Source organism: Pinus tabuliformis, chromosome 7, assembly GCF_031772625.1.
Source record: "Pinus tabuliformis cultivar Carrire ecotype Pingquan chromosome 7, CPIR1, whole genome shotgun sequence".
NCBI lineage: Eukaryota > Viridiplantae > Streptophyta > Pinopsida > Pinales > Pinaceae > Pinus > Pinus tabuliformis.
Genome location: NC_142293.1, coordinates 366,647,153 through 366,665,478, shown reverse-complemented (window position 1 = coordinate 366,665,478; position 18,326 = coordinate 366,647,153). Strand labels below are relative to the sequence as shown.

Below are 18,326 nucleotides of genomic sequence, written 5' to 3'. Positions count from 1 at the left end.
CACCCAGCTAGTCTATTGCAGCCTATTATGATTCCAAATTGGAAATGGTAGGTCATTTCCATGGACTTCATTACAGGGTTTCCAAATACATCTAGACAACATGATTCTATCATGGTTGTGGTCGAGAATCTGAACAAGGTAGCTCACTTCATTGAAGTGAAGTCTACATATTCAGCTAGTGAGGTAGCTAAAATCTTCACTAGGGAGTTAATGATGTTGCATGGTGTTCCCATAGAATATCATATCAAATAGAGATGCCAAGTTCACTTCCGGGCCTTTGAAGGATTTATTTGGAGGCTTGCGGAAAGAGTTAGCATTTAGTTCATCTTATCATCCACATATAGATGGACAAACAGAGAGGGTTAAGATGATTCTTGAGGATATGTTGAGGATGTATGTCAAGCATAAATAGAGGTAGTGACAAGAGTATCTTCCACTGGTAGAGTTCACATAAAATAAGGGGTATCAGTAGTCCTTAAGGATGATTCCATTTGAGTCTCTCTATGGATGGAGTTGTAATACTCCCATCAACTAGAGTGATCCAGTGAATAGGGTACTGATTGGACTGGATATGTTGGCTAAGATGGAGAAGGAGATGCATGTTATAAGAGGAATTTAAAGAAAGCACAAGACAAGCATAAGAGTTATGCAAATCAGAATAGAGAATTCAAGGAGTTTCAGGTTGGGGAGCATGTGTACTTGTGCATCAATCCCAAGAAGAACTCATTGAGGATTGGATCATGTGCCAAGTTAGCACTTTGGTAATGTGGGCCTTTTGATATCCTTGAGAGGATTTGACCAGTAGCCTACAAACTTTCACTGCTGCCAACAATAAAAGCCCATCATTTTGTTCATGTGTCATTGCTTAAGAGATATGTCCAGGATGTTGATCATTTGATTGATTGGTCTACATTGCAGGTGGAACCAAAGGGAGAGTTACTACCAGAACCTTAGTGATTTTTTCAAAAAACACAACTCATTCTCCGGAATCGAGCAATTGATTACATTAAAGTGCAGTGGAAGCACTTTGGGCCCAATGAAGCTACATAGGAGATAGCTTTTCAGATTTGGGATTTGTATCCTTCCTTATTTTTGTTTGAGAAGATGTGTTGGTATATGTATTTTGGTTTATTTTTATATATGCATATGTGTATTGTAAATACTGCAATGAGATGTGTTACAAGGGTCCAGTATGTTGTAAATATTGCATCAAGTTGTGTTATAAAGCTCCATGGGAGACATGTTTTGTTGGTTATAAGTGTCATTGAACACTGAGGATGGTATTCCCCTAAGGAGGAGGGTTTTGTAACAACTCTTGGTTGATTTTCCATGTAAATAGAATAAGACCAAGGTCATGGGACACATATTCCAAGCTAAATGGTGGGTAAAACACTATAGTGGGCATCACTTGTGGTTTATTTATGGCTATGGAAACTAGCAAAGGAATTAGCAAACACAAAGAGGCAATAATTTGCATTTAATTATGAAAATAAAGGAAAATAGGAGAAAAGGAAGGTAAAGGGACACAAATTTGAATGCAAGATAAATTAGATGAAAAATGAAGGAAAATGAAGAAAAGTGGAAATCAATGATAAAATGGCATCATAGAAACAGTTTCTAGATTTTGACAGTTATGGGAATCAATGTTAACTTCTGATATCTTTTGGATTGAACTCTTGTTCATTCTCTCTCATACATTCTTGCACACTTAGAGTATTCTTGGAGAACTCTAGCATTCTCTTGGATTTGGAAGAGGATAGGCAAGGAAGCAAAGGGAAATCAAAGGAGTGAAAGAAAGTGCAAGTAGACAGTTGGATTAGCAGCTATAATTGGATTTCTTTGCAAGTAATAGGTTTGATGTATGATCTCCTTGTTCGTTTTTGGACACATGGTATTTGCATGTGGTTATATGGTTATGTGTTGCCATTGGCATGGAGATTTTCCTAGATTGACACTGGTTTTAGCCTTGCCTTTCCATTTCTTGGATAGCCATGGTGTAGTGGATTCCCCATTTGGATATTTTTGTTGGCTCTCAGGTTCCATATGGTTTTGGGTTGGAACAAACACTCTAAAACCCTAAAATATCTTGGGTTTAGATACTAATTCCTAGAGCATGTAGGTCGGGACAAATGCTTTGGAGCCTTGACAGTTGATTTATTAGTCCTTGGAGCCGTGGGCTAGAAAAAATGCTATGGAGCCTTGATTTAGCTATGGGTTGAGTTACTAGTTCCTCGATCCTTGGACAACTTGGGTAGAGATCAATATGGTTTATTTTAGTTATTTATGGATTGTATAGGTGTGATCACTATGGTTGAGGTTGTTTGGCCACTGAAATCCCTAGTTGGTTTTGTTTTGGTTTAACCCTTATGATCCCACATTCATTCTTGGAACATGGTGCAAGGGTGATTGGTTGAAAGAGAGATTTGGTTTAGCCAAGTCTATGGTCAACTGGTACATGCAAGTCCCTAACTTGGTTGGCATTTTCATATGTTCATATGATATATCTTGCTATTGTGATCTATAAGAATTTGCATTGATTATGATGGTTATATTATGGTTTATTTGTGATGTTTTCTATGTTGGTTATATGTTGGTTATATGTTGGTTATATGTTTCTTATACGTTGTTTATATGTTGCTTATATCCTAGTTATATGATGTATTTTATCTATGGTTCTTGTCATGATTGATAAGTTACTGAATGGTTGATTAATGCATGGGCTAACTAGTGTTGTTGCAACTAACTAGAGAGGGCTTAGAGCCTTCTTGGTGATTCTCATATGAATAACAGATGCCTATGATCAGATATGTATTCATAACCTGTAGCTCATGTGTTTATCATATGTTTGACAAAATTTCTATCATGGATTAGGCATGTTTGGGTCAAGTTCTTGTTTAAGTTTTGAATGGTTGGCATTGTTATCATCTTAATCATGATTCTGGAAAGTTACAGGCAGTTTTGGGCAGTGATCTAGAGGCTAGCCTAAAAAGTGGCTCAGATCTCTGAACCACTAGAAAACAACTAGATTTTTTGGGTCATAAACACATGGAAGCAAGTCTGTGAGTGTGGTTATATCCTTCCAACCACATGGATGAAGTGTCAAGGGAGCGTTTATGGAGCTAGATTAGTGGAAAAGGTTCCATATCAGAGATTGATCACCTAGGGTGGTTCACAACCTCTTGAGTGGTATGTAGTCTCTAAGTGATCTTAGTTTGTTGTCAAAATGTAGGCCCCACTTCCATAATTGGAACTTGGAGATCGATTCATATTGTTGGCATTATGATTCAGGTGTTGTCCTTGATGGCAAACCCATTCAGGTGATAAATCAAGAAGGACGCAGGAAATATGTTCAGCAAGTGCGTCCCCGCAGGTATACCATACAGAACCCGCGTCCAGGGACACAGGCCAGCCGTTCAGGAGGTGCGTCCGCCCAGTGCACACATTTCAAGGCAGAGAAAAGCACGTGGGGGTTTCTTGTGTGGTATCTAGCCGACGGTTTTGTGTTTCTATGGTGTCGGCTCGTGGTTTTGTTCCATGTTTTGGGGAGAAGCTTGCCTATATAAAGCAAAGGAGTTCATTTGGATTAAGCATCATCTTGGTTGAATATCTTTTGGTGAGATCTAGTCCAGATCTATGAAGGCGAATCTTCTAATGGACTGTGATCTCTATGGCGCATGATCAGATCTGTGGATCTGAGTGTTTGGGTTGGTTCTGAAGTCCTCATATCTTTTATATCTGAAGGGACGCAGGTTCAGTGAAGGGAAAGTGCGCCGGGACGCAGTACAGTAAAGGCTCAGGTGCGTCTTGGAGGCAAAGGACGCGGCGCGACTGTGTTATTGGGTGCGTCTCTGAAGCAAAAGACGCGGCGCGATAGTGTTTCTGGGTGCGCCGGTCGCAGCAAAGCATAGAGGAACAGTGCGTCGGCACGCAGAACAGTGGAAGGTAGACTGCGTCCAGTCGCAGGTCACAGAAAGAAAATATGCGTCCCTGTCTTAAGATGATCTGTTGACTGTATATTTCTGTTCATAAGGTGTTCTGGGTTATTTCTGTAATTACTGATCTGATATCTGTAGTGGACTGTATCTGTTGTATACTTGTTGATCATTTGATTCTTCATGAAAAGAAGTAGGGGGTTGTAGCTCCCTTCCAGGAGAGACTGGAAAACGAGAGAGAGTTGTAGCTCTCTGCAGGTTGCAGCCTGCGTGCTGGTAAAGGACTGCACCAGTACAAAATCATTGTAAAAAGAATTTCTTGAAAGAAGATAGAGACATATTGCAGCAGGTGGTTTTCTCCCGCATTGGGTTTCCACCTTACATCTTGTGTTCTTTGGTGTGACTGTCTATTTTCTTTATTCATGCTCATTATTTTATGGTACTGATATGCAAGAATAATTCAAAAGATCAAATAAGGAAGATTTGGTAAATTGCTTGATAATACTGATTCACCCCCCCTCTCAGTATTATTTCCAACAATTGGTATCAGAGCAGGTCCTTCAGAAAAGCTTGATCGCTTGAAGGTAGATCGTTCATCATGAGCAACTACGAGAGAGAAGCATCAATCAGGCCACCAGTTTTTGATGGGACAAACTTCAATTATTGGAAGGTAAGAGTTACTGCATATCTTCAATCTCTTGGTACTGAAGTTTGGGACATTGTAGAAACAGGCTATGCTTTTCCTTCAGCTACTCCTACAGATCCAGCTGAGAAAAAGAAGTATGAAACAAATGCAAAAGCAGTCAGTACTCTATTAGGAAGTATATCCCAAACAGAATTCATGAAGGTAATGCACTTCAAATCAGCAAAAGAAATATGGGACAAAATGATCACAAGCTATGAAGGAGATGAACAGGTAAAACAAGCCAAACTTCAAACTCTCAGAATTCAATATGAGACTCTCAAGATGTATAATGATGAAAGTGTGGCTAATTATTTTCTTCGGGTAGATGAGATTGTAAATTGTATGAAAAATTTGGGTGAAGAAGTAAAGGAGTCTCTAGTAGTTCAAAAGATTCTAAGATCATTATCCCCCAAGTTTGAATCCAAAGTATCTGCAATAGAAGAAAAAGAAAATCTCCGTGTTCTTACTATGTCTCAGCTACATGGAATTCTAACTGCTTATGAAATGAGAAAGGGAGGACCATCAGACAGAAGGGAGGCTGCTTTTAAAGCATCAGGCAAAGAAGATTACTATGAAGCAAGCCATGATCCAGAAGAAGAGGAAGAAGAATCAAATTTTGTCAGAAATCTTCAAAGAGGTTCTGGAAGGTTCAGAGGTAAGCTACCTTTCAAATGCTTTGCTTGTGGAAGAGTAGGTCATTATGCTGCAAAATGCTCTTATAAGGATAAAGGAAAGGAACCAGTTAGATGGAACAAGAAACAAAGCGCAAATAAGAAAAGCTACTACACCCATGAAGATAGTGATGGCTTATCAAACAGTGATGAAGATGAACAAGGTAATAAATATAGGTTGTTAATGGCATTTGAAGATGATGATTATGAGGATGCTGTAGATGTGGATAACCTTTATGATGAAATTACTAGACTCAAGAGATGCATAGAAGAAAAGAACATGATTATTGATACTCTACAATTCCAAATTGATGAAAAGGAAAAACATCTTGAAAAATTAGAAGGTGAAATTGTTGGTCTTAGAAAAGAAATTGAGAAAACAAAAACTATTAATCTCAAGTTTGTCAAAGGATCTGAAACTTTGGATGAGATTATCAGTGTGCAGCGGTCTCCACTAAATAAGACAGGTTTGGGCTATAATGGAGAAACTTCTCAAGCATCCACTTCAAAAAGTTATCTTGATGCAGCAAGAAGAAATGAGCAAGAGCACAAGGAAGATCATCAGGTAAAGCAGGGACAAATGTCAAGCAGAAACTATCAGGGGCAATCCAGCTTAAGGGTGAACAAAAGCCACAACCAGCCACAGGTAAAATCTTCTCAATTTGGTTCAAGAATAGATGAAAATAGAAATTACAATCAGTTGGCTGGTAGATCCAATAATCGCAGAAGCTTCTTCAATGGACAATGCTTTTCTTGCCATAACTTTGGTCACAAAGCAGCTCAATGTGTTGCGTATAAAACAATCATGACTAGGGAAGCTCAAAAACAAAGAAGTATGACAGGGATTACAAAAAGGACCTATAACAACTTTTCAGCTCTTGAAAATGAAGTTGAATGTTCTATTTGCAATAATTTTGGACATAAAGACTTTGAATGCAGAAGCAGGTTTCCGGAAAGAAAGGTACAAGAGCAGAAAAAGGAACAAGCCTCAGGCGCCAAAACATGGAGAATAAAGGAACCTCAAACAGAAAGATGTGGGATAGCATTTTATGCAGAAGGACAAGAAAATCTATGGTACATTGACAGTGGATGTTCGAAGCATATGACAGGTGATAAAGAAAAACTTGAGTCTTATTCTAATTTAGAAAAGGGAAAGAAAGTCTCTTTTGGAAATGATACTCCTGCAACTATAAAAGGAAAAGGTATTGCTCCTTTAAAAGAAGATGTTAAGGCTGGAAATGTTTTGTTTGTTGATGGATTGAAGCATAATCTACTAAGTGTCAGCCAGATGTGTGATCAAAGAACCGAGGTTATATTCAGATCAAATGGATGCCTTGTTCGTGATCTTGATACAGGTAAAACAGTTCTCAAAGGAAAGAGAACTCCAAATAATCTATACATATTTGATGAAGGACAACAACAATGCTATCTAAGCAAGAATGAAGAGCACTGGTTATGGCATCGAAGGTTGGGACATCTAAGCTTCTCACAAATAAGGAAAGCTTGCAAATATCAGGCAGTTCGCGATCTTCCAGATATCAAAATTCCTGACAACACCATATGCAGATCATGTCAGTTTGGAAAACAAACCAGAACTAACTTTCCAGAGAAAGAAGGATCAGCCAGCATGCCTCTTGAGCTAGTACATACAGATGTATGTGGACCATTCAGAAAAAGAACACCTAGAGGAGAGGAATACTTGATATTATTTATTGACGATTTCTCCAGGTTTGTTTGGTTAGGACTTATGAAGCACAAAGATGAAGCATTCGAAAAATTCAAAACCTTCAAAGCCTTGGCTGAAAATGAATCAGGTCACAAAATTAAGTGCCTCAGATCTGACAGAGGTGGGGAATTTACTTCAAATGAATTTTTCGATTTCTGTGATGAACATGGGATAAGGAGAGAATTCTCTACAGCTAGAACGCCTCAGCAAAATGGAGTTGTTGAAAGAATGAACAGAACAATCCAACAAATGGCTCGTGCTATGCTTGATGAATCAGGAACCCCCGCAACCTTCTGGGGTGAGGCTGCACATACTGCGGTTATTATTCTCAACAAGACAAATGTCCGGGTGAACAGCACTCAAACCCCTCATGAGCTCTGGAGTGGTAAAACTCCTTCGGTAAAGCACTTCAAAATATTTGGGAGCAAATGCTATATCAAGAATACTGAGGAGCAGCTTGGCAAACTTGATCCTAGAGCAGATGAAGGCATTCTTCTTGGCTATTCTCCACATAGCAAAGCATACAAATGCTACAATAAAAGACTTGGCAGAATTGTTGACAGCATTGATGTAGTGGTTGATGAAAAGGGATATATTCCTAGGCAAATACATCGTGAAGACATCGAAGAAGATGAGAGCTACCCTCAAAGACAGAATGATGAAGAAGAAGAACCTCAAGAAGAATCTCAAGAAGAACCTCACGAAGAAGCAGAAGAACGGACAAGAATAGAAGAAAAGACTCCATCCAGATATGTTCAGAAGAACCATCCAGAATCTCAGATCATGGGACAAAAAGAAGCAGGTATACAAACTAGAAGAACAGTTGCAGAAGCTTCAAGCTATTTGGCATTACTTTCCTCCACCGAACCACAAAATGTGAAAGAGGCATGCAAAGATGAATGTTGGGTGAAAGCAATGGATGAAGAACTTGAGCAAATCGAAAAGAACAACACTTGGGAGCTGGTTCCTAGACCAAAAGATAAGAATGTTATTGGAACAAAATGGGTCTTCAAAAATAAATTGAATGAAAATGGAGAAGTAATTAGAAACAAAGCCAGACTCGTCTGTAAAGGGTATGCGCAGCAAGAAGGAATAGACTTTGAAGAAACTTTTGCTCCTGTTGCAAGACTTGAGGCCATCCGAATGTTCCTTGCTCTCTCAAGTTTTCAGAACTTCAAAGTATTTCAAATGGATGTGAAATCAGCCTTTTTGAATGGAGACTTGGAAGAAGAAGTGTACATTGAACAGCCAGATGGGTTCATTCTTGGAAATGATCCAAATCTTGTATGCCGATTGAAAAAGGCTCTCTATGGTCTCAAACAAGCTCCAAGGGCTTGGTACTACCGGTTGGACAAATATCTTCATCAACAAGGTTTCTTAAAAGGTTCAGCAGATAGCAATCTGTATATAAAAGTTGAAAATGACAAATTGCTAATACTTGTTGTGTATGTAGATGACATTATTTTTGGCAGCAATGAAGAAGCTATGAGTCAAAGCTTTGCCTCAGTCATGCAGAAAGAATTTGAAATGTCCTTGCTAGGAGAACTGACATATTTCCTTGGTTTGCAAATCCAACAGAAGGAAGGAGGAATCTTTTTATCTCAAACCAAGTATCTCAAGCAGATTTTGAAGAAATATGGCATGGAAGATGCAAAACCAGTATGTACACCCATGGTCACAGGATGTAGTCTCAGTGCAAATGATGAATCTGCAGCAGTACATCAACCAACCTACAGATCTATGATTGGAAGTTTACTATATTTGACAGGTACCCGACCAGACATCATGCATGCAGTTGGAATAGTTGGAAGATTTCAGGCAAATCCGAAGGAGACTCATCTTCAAGCAGTGAAGAGAATTTTCAAATATCTTCAAGGGACTCAAAATTATGGCTTATGGTATCCTAGAGATACAGATCTTACTCTTCATGCCTATACAGATGCAGATTGGGCCGGAAGCGTGGATGACAGGAAAAGCACAAGTGGTGGTGCGTTCTTTATGGGTCCCAGACTGGTCTCTTGGTTCAGCAAGAAACAGAGTTCAATTGCCTTGTCTACAGCTGAAGCAGAATATGTTGCTGCTGCATCTTGTTGCACCCAACTCCTTTGGATGATGCAGAATTTGCAGGATTATCAAATCACTTGTACTCCTCCAATCCCTATCTTATGTGACAACACAAGTGCAATCAGCATCTCAAAGAATCCGGTTATGCATTCAAAAACCAAGCACATACCAATCAAGTACCATTTTCTCCGGGAACAAGTACTTGAACAGAAGGTCAAGTTGGAGTATGTTCCTTCTAAGGAACAAGTTGCTGATATTTTCACCAAACCGTTGCCCAGGGACACTTTTGAATACCTCAGGCAAAAGCTGGGGGTTGTTGATGCATCATCTTACTGTTGATCATCTTCCTATTGGTGGTATAGGCTCAGGGGGAGCACATAATGCATTGTTGGCATTATGGAGAAGGAGATCTTGGAAATAGCTGCAATATGTCTCTATCTCCTTCATGATGGATTTCTGGTTACAGATCTGGAGATGCATGAGCATAGGGGGAGCATACCCTTTGCCCTTGATGTCAAAGGGGGAGAATGAAGCTGAAGATTATGTGGTTGCCATCAAGTCCAAAGGGGGAGATTGTTGGCATTATGATTCAGGTGTTGTCCTTGATGGCAAACCCATTCAGGTGATAAATCAAGAAGGACGCAGGAAATATGTTCAGCAAGTGCGTCCCCGCAGGTATACCATACAGAACCCGCGTCCAGGGACGCAGGCCAGCCGTTCAGGAGGTGCGTCCGCCCAGTGCACACATTTCAAGGCAGAGAAAAGCACGTGGGGGTTTCTTGTGTGGTATCTAGCCGACGGTTTTGTGTTTCTATGGTGTCGGCTCGTGGTTTTGTTCCATGTTTTGGGGAGAAGCTTGCCTATATAAAGCAAAGGAGTTCATTTGGATTAAGCATCATCTTGGTTGAATATCTTTTGGTGAGATCTAGTCCAGATCTATGAAGGCGAATCTTCTAATGGACTGTGATCTCTATGGCGCATGATCAGATCTGTGGATCTGAGTGTTTGGGTTGGTTCTGAAGTCCTCATATCTTTTATATCTGAAGGGACGCAGGTTCAGTGAAGGGAAAGTGCGCCGGGACGCAGTACAGTAAAGGCTCAGGTGCGTCTCGGAGGCAAAGGACGCGGCGCGACTGTGTTATTGGGTGCGTCTCTGAAGCAAAAGACGCGGCGCGATAGTGTTTCTGGGTGCGCCGGTCGCAGCAAAGCATAGAGGAACAGTGCGTCGGCACGCAGAACAGTGGAAGGTAGACTGCGTCCAGTCGCAGGTCACAGAAAGAAAATATGCGTCCCTGTCTTAAGATGATCTGTTGACTGTATATTTCTGTTCATAAGGTGTTCTGGGTTATTTCTGTAATTACTGATCTGATATCTGTAGTGGACTGTATCTGTTGTATACTTGTTGATCATTTGATTCTTCATGAAAAGAAGTAGGGGGTTGTAGCTCCCTTCCAGGAGAGACTGGAAAACGAGAGAGAGTTGTAGCTCTCTGCAGGTTGCAGCCTGCGTGCTGGTAAAGGACTGCACCAGTACAAAATCATTGTAAAAAGAATTTCTTGAAAGAAGATAGAGACATATTGCAGCAGGTGGTTTTCTCCCGCATTGGGTTTCCACCTTACATCTTGTGTTCTTTGGTGTGACTGTCTATTTTCTTTATTCATGCTCATTATTTTATGGTACTGATATGCAAGAATAATTCAAAAGATCAAATAAGGAAGATTTGGTAAATTGCTTGATAATACTGATTCACCCCCCCTCTCAGTATTATTTCCAACACATATCATAGTCACACTCGTCTCATGTTTACCCTAGTGAGCTTGTAAAAGTGGGTAAATGTGGAGGAGGGCGGTTACATATTGCAAATATAAGAGGCAAAACTACTGCAACGGAAATAAGCATGGTTGAGGAAAATAGTAGCACGATAGTATGTAACAATACTTTTAGGATAATATCCATATCCAACCATAAAGAAACATAAGAGTGAGTGGGAACCCCCCATTTTTCAAAGTGCATCCAAAAATTAGTGGAAAATAGTTGGATGTGATTCAACTTCATGACGTGATGATCTAAAAAGTGGTTTATTGATCCTATAAATTGATGCAACATGGGCACCAAAATGGAAATCAGGTACTCCTCTAGGGTGAGGGTTACTCATTACCATGCAAGTTACAACCAACAAAAAGAGTAGGGTACTAATTCCACAACTTGACGAGTCCATACTTGAGATATAATTAAATGATACAAGGAAGGCCAATAATGCATAAGAAACATGGGTGTAAATCATCTCCGTATTATTCCAGTTTTGAGGTTATATCTTAGATCTAGTGGATGTCACACAAAAACACCACTCCATCTTGTAAAATCCAATAAAAAATATTTGACCCATAGTGAAGGCATGGAATATATATATATATATATATATATATATATATATATATATATATATATATATAGGGTTTAATGATGTATTTAAATTTTATTTTCCTATATATACAGGGATGTTGGTAGCTACTTATGGTTTGAGCAATGATTGGTCGAAAATTCCCATGCAATTATATACATGCATGCATGTTTACTTATCTTTTAATGTGAAAAATGCCATTATAATACATAGTTAGCCAATGATTGAGCCAATTCATTATACTTTATAAGGAAATGATGAAAAATGATGTAATCAAATAATCACTCAAGAAGATGTACCAGTAATAGTGATGAAGCAACACGGGATCCCAAACATAGTAGACATGGTTCAACTGAGATACCATGAGTTGAGAGTCCATATTAACTGCCAAATAATAGACGATAAATATAAATAACCTTGACTATGAGTTTAGCGATCACATTTTAATCCACATTGTTCTCGGTATTGAAATAAGGAAGGTACCAAAAAAATCACGACTTCATTAGCAAGGAAAAACATCACCAAAGTGACAAAAGCAATGTTCCAAGTATTATGACTAGTGTCATCAGTGGATCCTATGTAGATAAAAGTGGGTATGGACATCTGTAAACCAAGAACCAAACATGATAAGTAGCAAACTCAATCTAAAAACATATGTAGAAAAGGAAATATATTATGCATTATATAGATATATACAAGGCATGATGCAATCAAATAGGTTACACAATGTATTTCCCACTCACGGGTCATTGTTGAAAATATGTGGCACACCATTATGGGGCCATGCCACATCCATTTAAATGACCATGTTTCTAAAGGTTTATTATTCTAGCGAAATCCTATAATCATATCCTTATCAGGAACTACCCAAGGACATAAATAATGAGTGGTCTCATGAGCTAACATAGCTCCATGATGATGGAAATCAATACATAATAAAGGTATGAGACACTATTTAATGGGTGGATATAATAGGACATTTTTGTGGAAATTTTGGTACTAAAAATCCAAGACTTGAATTCGTCCAAGGGTGGCACTTCATCGGATGACCTAGGAAATGGCACATGGCTTGTTTTAGATTTAGTTTTCCAAGATCCATTGGTTCCAATTTTTGGAGAGTATAGGAATAATGAGGCACATTCTCCCATGGATTATTGAATCCATAACCTCCAACATAGTTTTATACGAATTTAACTTAATTTTGATGGAGTCATGTGAAATTCATGGAGTGATAACCTATGTTGGTAGAGTAGCTTAATCATATTCCATATTAGGGTAGAATTTTTTACAAGTGTCAAAAAATGTTGGTAGTACTATTGAATATGTAATCACTTTCATAGTAGGTGGTACTATTCCCCAATGAGATTTTTCTTTCATTTTCACCATCTAAGGATCAGTAAATCCAAGGGATAATGGTGATAAAAGAGATTATGTTTATGGAAGCAATGAATGAAGATGGGTCGAGTAGATGAAGGGGAAATGTACTATTAAGAAAGAATATTTAATATCCCTATGTCAACACTTTTGATGTTACTATGAGAATATCTTATGAATGAAAAAATATTCCTATCATTAATGCACAAGTTAGGCTTGTAGTACTACAACTAGTTTATAGTGATAATATTTCCTTGTTAAGGAAAATGTAAGACCCTAAATATTGATGAAATGGAAGTTTTCATAACATACAAACACCTTTGCCTGAGTAATATTTTATAATCTTATGTGGCATCAATGAATTCATCATCAATTGAAACCTTTTTATTGTCTAACCCAATAGTCAAAGTAGGAAATATACCTAGGAGTTTCCAAAGGTATGCCCATCAAAGGATTTTAATGCAGTTTTGGATTGTTTCAAGGGAGGTGAGCCAAGAGAATTCCATAACTTCAATGTCATTATACAAGTTGTTGTTCCTTCATCCACTATTATCTTATGGATGTTCCTCCCAAGAAATGCACGATAATTTGAAAGGTGGTCTAAAGGGAACTATGAAATGGACTTGAAGTTGGGTCAAAAGTGATGATATTAGAGTGAAACGGACATATCTAAATAATAACATTCAAAATTTCTTTACAATTTGAGGGGTAGATATGAAATACTTTAATAATTAGCAAGGAACTTGGTGCATGGATTATGTCTTCAAAAATATTGTAATTGTGAGCAACCCTTGCATTTGGATTATGCATCAATTTTTGAAGTATTCCCTTAGGATTACAAAGCACCACTTTATACAATGGATTTTCTATCTTTAAAGGTAGGTTGACGTGTGAAGGGATCACTAACTCCTATTGTGAAGGACAACAATATTGCAATTATGTTCTTTAATGGAAACATGGATCAATTGATCTAACATGAAAATAGTCTATGTTGATAATGAGGTATAATATTAAAGGTTACCTCCACCTCCCCCTTACTAAAGAGTCAAAGCGCTCACACCTATAAGTTATTGGGACATAAACGGATCAATAAAAACAAAATCTTGATGAGTAAGGTTCTACTAGGAAAAATACCTATCAATCTAGTCCATTCATGGTAACCCATGAGTAGGATGACATCCCCCACAAGTTTTACAATGAAAGTCAAAAAAAAAAAATTCAATTTTCATGCTACCCCCAACATTGTCTTCGGTTTGAGGTTCCCTTTCTTCATTATTCAAATATTTTGTTTATTTATTTTTCTTCTTTTTACCTCCAAATTCCCAAGGATTATTTGAGGGCATGGATTGCACTAAATTCACCTCATAGGTTTGAGTGGGTGCATAAGGACTTTGCATAGAACTAGAAGTAATATTTAATTGTATCATCTATGTAGTTATATGTCCTATATTTCTTGAGGACTTGAAACCAACCATGGAATAAACATAGGACCCTGAATTTGGTTTTCCTATAGCATCCGATGATCAAGGATAATTTGCGATGATTTCATACAACATTCTTGCTTGACCTCTAATTCCACCAATTAGAGCTTGGTTAATGAGGGTCCAATTCAACCACAAAGGTATAAGAGATAGATACAATGGTCTCCTACTTAATGACTCAATATCTATCACAAATACCCTTTATTACTGAAAGGTACCCTTCGATGGATTTGAGTAAGTTTAACTAATTTCTATCCCCATGTATTTATAGCCATAACCCATCCACTATCACATTTGAAGGTTATTTTTTGTTGGGTGTGTGTTATATTATTTCCACGACTTGCCCAGGGAGGTCACAGGGGGGTGGCAGCCCCCCCTGTCAGGGGGGTTTGAGGGGGGAAGTAGCCCCCCTCTACAGGGTCTGGGCCAACAGCCCGTCAAAAACAAATTGGACCCTATATTAGGTAGGAGAACCTACCTATGGTTTTGTGCATGGAAATTGCACATGGCTTTGGGCATGATGGTTTTCTGTCCATGGTATTTTGTATATTAAATCAAGGGAACTATGGTTATGATCTAATCTATGGTTAATGGATTGGGGTTTATGAATGCTTCAACATGTATATATGTGTTGTAACATTAAATGGAATATAATGAAAAATGAACCTGGTAGTCCTGGTTTTGGGATCCAGTCGAAAATATCTATGTAGTTGTTTTGTGTTTCCTTCCATTGTATATTTTCTATTTTTAAGAATTCGTATGCAGGTAATTTATGTGCAAGGTTAAAACCTACATTTGGTATTAGAGTTGTTTCGGATTCAAGGGGACGCCTTTGTTACTGAGAGGTTTTCCTCGGGCTTGTGGTAGACCCTGTTCAGTGGGAGATCTACGAGATCGATTCTTGCAGTGAAAGAAGATGGCAAGCAGTGGAAAGATAGAGATCAAGAAATTTAATGGTCATAGTTTTGAGTTATGGAAACTCAATATGTAGGATCTATTGGTCGATAAATATCAATGAATCATGGTAGATCTGAGTGCTAAACCAATGAAAATGTCAGATAAAGATTGGATGAAGTTGGATCGAAAAGAAAACAGAACAATATAGTTGTGTATCTTAGATTCAATATCGTTTAATGTATAAGGGGAAGCTACGATGAAGGCTTTATGGGACAAGTTAGGGACTTTGTACAAATCTAAGTCTCTGGTGAACAAATTGTTCCTACGGAAAAATTTGTATAACTTGAGGATGAAGTATGGAGACTCAATGATAGAGCATATGAACACCTTTAATATTATGGTAAGTCAGTTGTTATCAGTTGATATTAAAATTTCATATGAAGATAAGTGCATTAGTTTGTTGGGTTCTCTACCAGATTCGTGGGATAGTCTGATTGTTTTAATAGGTAGCAATACAATTACCTTTAAGTTTCATGAAATAGTCTCATCCCTACTATCGGAGGAGATGAGAAGGAAAAATATGAAGGGTCAAAATGAAGATGCCTTGTTTGTATGAGGACAATCCAAAAATAGAAACAAAGGTATAAATCTATAGGGAGATATAAATCTAGAGGGAGATGTAAATCTCTAGGAAAACCTATAAAGGTATGATGGAAATGTGGAAAGGAAGGGAACTTCAAAATGGACTATAGATCTAAAGCTCTTGCGAAAGAAAAGGAATTTGATGATGCTCCTTCTGTAGAAGCAAAAACCACCTTAGATGAAGGTGGGGATATGTACTTGGCTTCTTCTTTAGGTACACATGTAGATCATGTGGCATGGTTTATTGACTCAAGTGCATCCTTTCACTTCACTCCCCATAGGGAGTGGTTCTGCGAGTATGAGAAATATGATGGTGGTGATGTCTTCTTAGGGGATGACAGGAAGGCTAGAATCGTCAGATGCAAAAAATTCAAGCTGAAGTTGCAAGGTGGAAGGATTAGAACACCTCCTGGTGTTCTTAATATTCCTGCATTGGCCAGAAATATGATTTTTGTAAGAAAGATGGGTGATGTAGGTGTAAAAATAGTGCTCGAAAAAAATACCATCAATATGGTTCAGGGAGAATGGTTATTGATGCAGGGAGTTCATATTGGAAATTTGTACAAGATTTTGGGTAGTACTTGTTATCACTGAAAATTATGTTGCCAAAATTGCTCAGACTAGCTTAAGGACAAAGTGTTTTGGCAGCGCATAAATCCTTTAGCAGTTTCGCAGCGCAACCTCTTTTAGGTGATTTCGTAGCGAAAAACACCGACTTTGCACTAACTGCGCTACGAAATGGGGAATTCGTGCTGATCCATAGTAGCTGTCATGCAAAATAGCTCTGGGGTGGATGCACTTTACAGGAGGCATGCTCTCATGCTCCTGCGTGTATGCTTTTCATCAGTTCTGAATCTGAAGGTAACAGTTTTAGTGATTGCAAGGTACTACCTCAGGTTAAAGGCACCCTTGTTGTTTGTCTCATGGTAGCTGTTATTCAATGGAGGAACGACATTGCTCGGTTCATTGTTAAAGGAAGCTACATACGCATGATCCCTTTTATCGTGATCGACACAGTCAACATCAATAAGTAGAAAATGGGACCCTGAATCAGTAGCAGACTCACAGTTCCCCAAAGAAGCGACTCCGACGATTTCAGTTCTTTCAGGTTACCCAGTAACAGGCCCAGCCAAGCCTTACCTTTGTTAACTTCGGCCATGAAAGTTTTTAGAGGCGAACCAGGCTGGAATTTGGGTTATTGGAATGTCAATCTGAGATCTATAATTTGAATTGTTTTAACCTTCAGGTATCAATAAATGGACAATCTGTATGCACCGACATGCGCTTAAGGCCGAACCCAACTCCGATTCGCACTAGATTATTGTTTTCATTGAAAGCTCGCCATGATCACAGCCATTTCCATCAATTCAGGTCCACCTCCACCCTGTGTCCCCATAAATTCTCGGGTTATTTCCTTAGTAAAATGCGGCACATCAGGACTGCTTCTTCCTATCGATTCCCGTGATAATCTGAGATGGGCAACCCCCTTTCGAAAAATAAATAGGTTTGTGACCCCATTTTATTCCAAGGGAAAGAATGCTCGGTTAGGGATATGTTCTTTTCAGAAACCCTCGTCCGAAGAAACATCAGCAGGACATGAGCAGCATAATGATATTGTACAGTTGAATACTAAAGATGGCGGAGACAGTGAGATGAGCTATAGTGTCGGGCAGCCGAGCATCCCACCACTCTTTCGGCCCCCAAGGTTGAATGCTGCAGACCAAGCTTTCATTCTCTTCAGTTTGATAGCATGCACGACCACAGTGGCATTTGTAAGCTTGATTTTTACAGCCATTCCGACTTTAATGGCCATGAGAAGAGCAGCATTATCTCTGGAAAAGCTAGCAGAAGATTATGAGGATTCCCACAGCGATGCATCTGCAAGGATGGCTTCTGAGACAACAGAAATGGCAAAAGCTGCCTATCCATCTCTGAACCTAGGAAATTCCTTTGCCCTTTTAAATTAGAGGATCGAAAAGGCCGGGTTCATAGGTTTAACTGTGAGAGTTTGACAGAGCTCATATCTGCAATGATTCAGCGAGTGGGAGATGACATTGATTCGGCTCATCTGCCTCAGATTCTGTATGAGGATGATGAAGGTGATAAAGTTTTACTTGCAACAGATAGTGATCTCGTGGCAGCTGTGAATTATGCTAGGTTAGCTGGATTGAAGGGTTTGAGGCTTCATTTAGATTACTCAAATTTGGATAATGACAAGACACAGAAAGAAATTCCAGATGGTGTGGTTGCTGTTCTGACAGCTGATATGCCAGATGTTCTATCCCATGTTTCAGTGCGAGCAGGAACCTGCAAGGTATGTTTTGTTACACGTTTTGACCAGAAGATTCTCAATGATTTTCGAGCAAAAGAAGGGAAGGCATTGCTGATACAGCCTTCTTCATTGGGTTTGACTTATTCTGAAATCGATGGGACTGATGTGCTGGGAGGTTGTG

At 38.8% G+C, this 18,326-nt stretch overlaps 1 protein-coding gene across 1 annotated transcript; it reads left to right on the top strand.

Moving 5' to 3' along the window:
- Nucleotides 1-16,850: 16,850 nt before the first annotated feature.
- Nucleotides 16,851-17,993, top strand: LOC149247493 (uncharacterized). Its single transcript, XM_089455884.1, has one exon. It carries the CDS (start codon nt 17,217-17,219, stop codon nt 17,838-17,840), a length of 624 nt encoding a protein of 207 aa, XP_089312010.1. The 5' UTR covers nt 16,851-17,216; the 3' UTR covers nt 17,841-17,993.
- Nucleotides 17,994-18,326: the final 333 nt, after the last annotated feature.

Coding starts and splice junctions, on each gene's coding strand:
- LOC149247493 (XM_089455884.1), top strand. CDS start 17,217: ATGATCACAGCCATTTCCATCAATTCAGGTCCACCTCCACCCTGTGTC.